This window comes from Motacilla alba, chromosome 1A, assembly GCF_015832195.1.
Source record: "Motacilla alba alba isolate MOTALB_02 chromosome 1A, Motacilla_alba_V1.0_pri, whole genome shotgun sequence".
NCBI lineage: Eukaryota > Metazoa > Chordata > Aves > Passeriformes > Motacillidae > Motacilla > Motacilla alba.
Window position 1 is genome coordinate 49932850 of NC_052031.1, and position 7422 is coordinate 49940271.

The 7422-nt window shown below is 49.9% G+C and overlaps 1 protein-coding gene across 2 annotated transcripts in view; it reads left to right on the forward strand.

Annotated features, from left to right (window-relative positions):
* PLA2G6 (phospholipase A2 group VI) overlaps nt 1–7384 on the forward strand; it is a 15737-nt gene extending 8353 nt beyond the window's left edge. For both annotated transcript variants that reach the window (XM_038153521.1, XM_038153522.1), the window contains 8 exons: nt 447–537; nt 1278–1441; nt 1955–2105; nt 2283–2419; nt 3033–3187; nt 4260–4427; nt 5548–5621; nt 6138–7384. In XM_038153521.1, the coding sequence (XP_038009449.1) occupies nt 447–537; nt 1278–1441; nt 1955–2105; nt 2283–2419; nt 3033–3187; nt 4260–4427; nt 5548–5621; nt 6138–6279 (1082 nt within the window). In that variant the 3' untranslated portion in view covers nt 6280–7384. The remainder of the gene's footprint in view (nt 1–446; nt 538–1277; nt 1442–1954; nt 2106–2282; nt 2420–3032; nt 3188–4259; nt 4428–5547; nt 5622–6137) is intronic.
* The last annotated feature ends 38 nt before the right edge of the window (nt 7385–7422 follow it).

Genomic DNA, 7422 nt, shown 5'->3' on the forward strand with positions numbered 1-7422 from the left:
GTGCCCCGCACCCAGGGTGGCCTGGGTGAACATCAACTGAGGGGTAATGACAAGTCACCCTGTCCCCACAGCTCTCCTGCCTAGGTTACTTTGAGGAGTAGATTTAGGTTTTATCTTAACAGCTTGCAGTAAACTGCGTAGTGGGCATGCTGCTGGGCTCTGCCTTCTCTCGTCCACCGTGTACATCATCTGCTTCTCCAAATCCTGTCTTTTCCAGTGCATCTACAGCTGCCCACTCTAAAGGGTGGTGTTGCTGTCCTTTGGTGTGGAGTTAAATTTGGGGGGTACCTGTTGGCTGTGGGTAAGATGGCTTGTGTCTCCTGCAGGGACCTTTATTCAGTGGGGAAGGGAATTGGATATTCTCTCTTTGTTTATGGTGGAAATCAGTTACCACATTGGTGATCTCTAATTTGTTTTTTCCCATTTGCATGTTCATGGCCCTCTAGGATACAAGGACCTTCTGTATATTTCCACAACACTCGGACAGTTGTTGAAGGCACCAGATGTTGTGGACATGCCCAGTGAGGCTAGAAGAAAGTAAGTGAGGAACAGCTTCTATCCAGGCTCCTGTACAGCTCGAAGGTGAAATCTGTGTGTGAATTCTCCCCTCCCACACCCACAGGGGTGGCATCCTCAGAACTGACATTATTTCATGTTCGTCAGCATTGCAGTTTTTCCAGCAGCTTTTGAGAAATCTCTTGTTTCGTTAAATAACCCTTGTGTCCTGCCTGGAGCTCCAGTGCAGCCTGAACTCACGAGGTGAAACCCTGCTCTTGTCCCTCCCCTGTGCTACTGGGCACCCAACACTGTTTTGGCTTTGTGTTTCCCCATCTCTACACGCTGCCCTGATGTTCACTCAGCTCCTCTGCACTGTCTTGGCAGTGCCTGCACCTCACCTTGTGTGGAGTGGAGGAGTTGGCACTGAAGTGCTGCTGGCAGGATTTAGGTCTGTCTGCTTTTTTTATTTATGACACAATACCCATTACTGTGTAGTAAGGGACTTGGGTGTGTTTTTGGCTGGTGTCTTTCTGGTGTAAAGGTTAGAGGTGGCTATGCAAGAGCAAAGGATGTTGCACCAGCTCTGACAAGGCTTATTGGATGTGTCTTATTTGCATCTGAGAAGGCACTGCTGGATTTATTTATTCACCAATTACACTGTCTGCAGCAATCTACTTGCTGGCATAGCTTCCTGTCCTCAGGGCCACATTCCCACGGAGTGTTCTGTGATTCATAATCTGTCCCACAGCTCCCAGTCATCTGTGTCTGTCTGTCTGCAGTCAGGACCGGCTCCTGTGCTTGGATGGAGGGGGTATCCGTGGCCTTGTGCTCATCCAGCTTCTCCTGGCTATTGAAAAGGCTGCGGGCCGTCCCATTCGTGAGATTTTTGACTGGATTGCAGGGACCAGCACTGGAGGGATCTTGGCCTTGGCTATTGTACATGGTGAGGACATAATGGATCCCTTCTCACTCTGGTCGGAATGTTCCTCCTGGGGGAGCAGATGTGTGGTGGGAACTGCCTCCCTGAGTCCTGTGAGATATTTTCTGCCTGCCAAAGGAGAGAAGGGATATTCCTTAATGAAGGAAATCCTCGACCTGGCTTTGTGCTTGCTTCTCCCGTCAGCTGGCTTTGAGCGGCTTTCTGGGTTTTGGGGAGTGCATTGTGGCAGAGTTCAACATTCAGTACTTCCTGTGCTCTTCACAGAGGCCTTACAGCAAGGTGGTTGACACATTCTGGTAACGGGAAACTGCTCCAAGCTTGCTCTTCCTCTGTAATCCTTCCCAGTCGTGCTGCTGAGAGCCAAGCAGACGATGGGCAGCTTGGGAAGGGGATTGGATTGGGACTGATGCCTCCCAACTCCCACTAGTCCTGGGAAATCCTTGCTCTGATGCGCTGTTTGTTCTGCCTGCCTTTCCTCCCACTGCCTGCTCCTGCCAACCCTCTTGCCCATCTCAGGGAAGTCCATGGACTACATGCGCTGCCTGTACTTCCGCATGAAGGACATGGTGTTCCGGGGCTCTCGGCCCTACGAGTCGGAGCCCCTGGATGAGTTCTTGAAGAAGGAATTTGGGGAAAACACCAAAATGACAGACGTCCGAAAACCCAAGTAAGTCCTGCCTCGGGCTGTGCTGGTTGATGCATTGTCTCACACGTGCTCTAGACCTGTGTCAGCAGAGATGCTCAGCCTTAGAGCAGATCTGGAGGAGTGGGATGTGTAGACTATTGAAACCATAAGTGGTTTTTTTTCCATTTTACTCTTATTCTCTCACATCTGCTTCTCCAGGGTTATGGTGACAGGGACATTGTGTGACCGACAGCCAGCTGAGCTCCACCTTTTCCGGAATTACCCTGTACCAGAGACAAAATGCTCCACTGAATACAAGACCAATGCATCTTTCCAGCCACTCACTCAGCCAGAAGGTAAATGATGGTACACACAAGTCCAGCTGGGTGGTTGGAAAGGTTTCATCCCTCAGAGACAGATTTCATGCTCTTCCTCCCTGAAAATCAGAATGGCTCATCCCTGGTCTTGGCTTGTAGCTAGGTCCTAGTGATGATTCCCATTTCTCCTCTCTCCTCCTCCCTTGGCTCTTGAGCCTCACTAGCCAGGCCCTGTTCCTGGTACATGAGGGAAGAGGTCTGCTAGAGGAGTCCTGTGTACAATCAGCATCTTTCCCTGGGCTCCCACAGAAAAACATGGAAAAGCCACGTAACTGAAACGTGCAGCCCCCTCCAGCTTGCTGCCTGGTCTGGCACACATAACTGGTTCACTATCAAAATAGCAGCAAGAAAATGGATAGAGAGTGAATTTTACCCAGGATATGTAGGAAGTGGTGAGAACATCTTTTAAAGCCCTGCAGAGTCATCCCGTGCATCCAAGGAGAAGCCCTGCTGTTGGTAGAAAGAGGCACATCTGTGTAGGGCAGGGTTTCCTGGGATTGCAAGCAATCCTGATTTGTGTTAGTGGAGCTGGGGTGCTCTTTATGGACAGTGGAGTTGCTGCAAGAGGCCTTTTGCTCTTTGTCCCTTGCAGAGCAGCTCGTGTGGCGTGCTGCCCGCTGCAGTGGTGCAGCTCCCACTTATTTCCGGCCCATTGGTCGTTTCCTGGATGGAGGGCTGCTGGCCAACAACCCCACCCTTGATGCCATGGCAGAGATCCACGAGTACAACAAGACACTGATCAAAAAGGTGAGGGAAATCCTAGCCTTGACTGGTAACTGGAGGGTTTTGGCTCCACCCAGCCTCTCTTGAAGAAGAAGCCGGTGTGAGAGTGGATATATCTTAGTGGATAAATAAGTTAGCAGTGCAGCACCATGAAAGGGTGTATGGAGGGGGATATGTGTTGAGAATAGTGGCTAGGAGGTGAGATGCCTCTTCTGACAAGGGTGTGAGATGGGGAGACAGTCTCATCAGCCTCTCCTTGCTTCTTTGAACCAGAACAATTGAGTTGATGGTTGTATGTGGCCCTTGACATGGCTCTGCAGGGCCTTTTTCTGCCCAAAAATAAATGGAGAAGACAAGAGTAAGGTGTTATCTTATTGCAAGAGTTCCATACCTTCTTGGTGATTGCTCAGGGGCAGCTCCTCACAGCACTGAGTCCTTCTTCTTCACAGCACAGCCAACAACTCCAGCTCTCCCCACAGCTCCCAGTTCCCTTCTTAACCAGCCAACCCACTCTCTTATAGCACTCTTCTTCTCATCAGTTACAGCTGTGGCCTGTTAAAGTCGGGCCTGTTCCTAATCTTTGATCATTGGTACAGCTGCAACTCCTCGGGGCTGAGATTACCTTCTGCATTATCTTTATTTTCTTACATTCTATCCCTCCACAGTAAGGTACTCTGCAAGGCTGAAGAGTGAATGCCTTCTGTGATGAGGCAACTTCTTCAAAAAGTTGAATAACCAGTAGTAGCTATTCCTCCTGGAATACCACCACCTCCTCAGTGGTAGCTGAAAGGGGAGATGTGTTGCCAGAATGACTGAAGAGTTGGACTGCTTCATGGTTTCCTGGTCCTAGGACTCATCTCCAGGGTGGTCCCATGGGTTTGGGTGTGATCGGGGGAGAAGGGACAGAGCAGTGCAACTATTGAAGTCCTGTGGGTTACAGCTGTCTCACCAGGCCATATTTAGGGGGAGGATGGGGGAAGAAAAGGCAACCGAGCCTTTTCCTTGGCTTTCAGAGCTTCCCTGGGAAGCTGCTGTGGAAAGAGATGCTTCACTTTCATTGTTGGTCATTGCTAACAGATCTTTTGTTTATCCTCAGGGTCGGAAGCAGGAAGTGAGGAAATTGGGGTTGGTGGTCTCCCTGGGAACAGGGAAGCCTCCACAGGTCCCAGTGAGCTCTGTGGATGTTTTCCGCCCCTCAAACCCTTGGGAATTGGCAAAGACCGTCTTCGGGGCCAGGGAGCTTGGCAAGATGGTGGTGGATTGTGTGAGTACTGGGAGGAGGGGATGGCAAAGAACCCCTGGGGTTACTTGCAGGGAGAGAGAAAAGGTTTCCAGTTTCCAGCTTCCGCTTCCCCCTTTTAGAAGTAAATTCTGTTTCCTTGGAACTGCTCTGACCATGGATGTAGTGGATAACTTAAGAATTGCAGGAGCACTGCAGGCCTGAAGACCTGTCTGATTCTTTGTGGTTTTGAGTGCCCCAAAGGGATACTCATCCCCAGGGATATTCTTGCAGCTGAAAGGAGCTAAAGACAGGATGGTGGTCGGCGACTCTTAGGAACTTTTGCAAGTGTGAGTTTGTGAAACTCGGTATCTTTCCAGGAAGCATTGTTTATCATCTGAGCAACCTGGGGGGAAAAAAAATTAATCATGCCTCAAAAAACAGCAATTCATTTTTCTTTAGAAAAACTTTGTTTTTCCCTCTGAGGAAATTAGTAAATAGTAAAGAAATGAGAGTCATTAATTAAAAACAATAGTTGAGAGCTGTGGTTAGGAGTGTGTAGCTGGCATATGCACTTGTGTGCTTCAGGAAGATGATCATTACATGTTATTCATGAAAACACTCTAAATGGATGAAAGCCAGAAAGATCAGAACTGAAGTTCTGACTATGATTTTAATGCTGTTGCTTTATCTCCTTTTTAGCTTCCCGAAGTGAGAAAATGCCCCAAGTCCTTTGCTTCTCCTGTTGTTTATTTCAGAGCTTCCAGGGAAGCTGTCCCAGGATAGTCCAGTAAGCCTGAAGTGATCACAGGCTCTGCTGTACAGGGCTTGGATAGAATGGATACAGGTGAAATCCCAAGGAGGCTGTCATTCAGATCATCCTGGGAGTTTCCATGAGGCAATCCACTATGTGCTGTGATGTATGAAGGGTCTGTAGGGTGCAATTCTTGTGTCCCAAGGATCAGGAGCACTGCCGTTATGATAAAAGTAAAGAAAAAGAAAAGCCACCCAGCTCTCGGTGGCGAGCAGTGCCATCCAGGATGCCCTTGCTCTTCGTTTTTATTTTCCCTCTGAGGCTTGTGCAGTTGGACTGGGTGCTAGGGAAGCCTGTGGTAGGCAGGGGAAGAGCAGCCAGGCTGTAACTGCGGGCCTGTTTCTCCTGCAGTGCACTGACGCAGATGGCCCAGCTGTGGATCGTGCCAGGGCCTGGTGTGAGATGACGGATGTCCCCTATTTCCGGTAGGAGCTTCCTTTCTACTCTCTTGCACAGACCTATTTTTATCCCTCTCGCTTCAGACCTGGCTGTGACGTGCGTCATCCCAAATGGCATCCCCTCCAGAGTCATGCCTGCCCAGACTTGCCCCCTGCACGTGCCTCAGTGACAGCATGGAGCGTGCCCTGGCCCTCCACAGGAGCTGGGGCACCCAGCACGCCTGGTCTGGGCTGGTTGAGGGAGGTTTGGGAGGTGTTGTCTTGCACGGCCCTTTGGGATGTGCATCCTGCCCCGTTCCACCCTGCACAGCCTGTTTTAGACTTGTCCCTCGTGTGCTGCAGCTGCTTCACCGTGGCTCAGCCTTGAGTGTGCCTGGGCCTTGAAGGAGGGCGCAGGTCTGTGCTCTGCAAGCCTGACAGACCAAGGGCCAGCAAGCACCCCGGCGGTGGGAGCCACTTGGTGGGAGTGTCCTGGTTGGCAGGCTCGTGCCTGGTTACCTCCATGTCCGTGCCCAGCTGGTGACGCTGTCTCGCTGCCCGCAGGCTCAGCCCTCAGCTGCACACGGAGGTGATGCTGGACGAGGTGAACGATGCCGTGCTGGTGAACGCTCTCTGGGACACCCAGCTCTACATCTACCAGCAGCGGGAGCAGTTCGAGCAGCTGGTGCAACATCTCTGCCCGTGACTGACCTGGAGGCTCCCGCTCTGAAGGCAAGGAGCAGCAGACACTGACATCGCTCAGATTTGCCCTTGAGCCAAGGTGTTGAGGTGGGGGACAGACTTGTAATAAATGAGAGGAATTAATATTGAATAGACAACAGTGCACATACACCTGTATTCCCAAACACAGAATGTATGACGTGTGATAGCTGTGAAATGCTGACAGTTATATTTGTGCTGTAACCCCATCTCTGCTGCTGTGCTTGGTTTTGCTGCCCTGCTTTCTGACCCAGAATCCAGAGCCAGAGCCCTCACCTACTTGTCTTGAGCTGTAGCAGCTGGAATGTCTCCTGTCTGAGCAGTACCTCCACTGACAAAGCACCGTGCACCTTCCTACGTCACAGAACGGGCCTAGGCCTGATAAAGCTTCAGGGATTGCTTGGCCCGCTGGGCCCAAGGTATTTCAGAGTGTATAGTTTGGAGAAAAGGGATTGTTTTTCTCTCAACACACCCAGTTTGAAGGGGAGCAGAAATGCTGCAACTTTTTGCAGTAGATACAATGCAGAAAGTTGCAACTGGCCTTGGAGAAGGGCAAGTCTTTCCTGAGACAGTTGCCTTCTGCAACAGCTTCTCCTTTTCCTTCTGAGATGGGTTGGCAACACTGTGCCTGGAGAGGGAGCAGCCTCCCCCACCCAGGACTTTATTGTGCTGCTGATTTGCTGTGTTACACTTTGCTCAGGGGCTGAGATGTGAAAGCCTGTCTTTACAGCGAGCTCAGTGGAAGAGACAAGAGCCTTGGCTTTGTAAAGAGATAATTTCTCTTTATTCTTAACATGAAACTGAAATGCTCTGAGATCAGTTCCCACCAAAGAAGCCAGCCCTGTGACAATTTGGATTTACTTTTTTCTTACGACTGGAAATTCTACTGTGATTGCTACACCAGTTGTTGTTTCTGCAGTAATTTTTGCATATTTATAAATAATTTATGTATCTATTTGGAGGTGTTTCGAGGAGTAACCTGAAAAACTGAATTTTTAATGGTTTTCTCTTGAGTCAATGGACTGCTGCTGCCTGTTTCTGTGAGAAACTAACATGTCCTAAAATAAAGAAGGATTTGCATTTGGTTCCAATGTCATGCAGTCCATGGTGGTCTTGTCTTTCTCTCCAT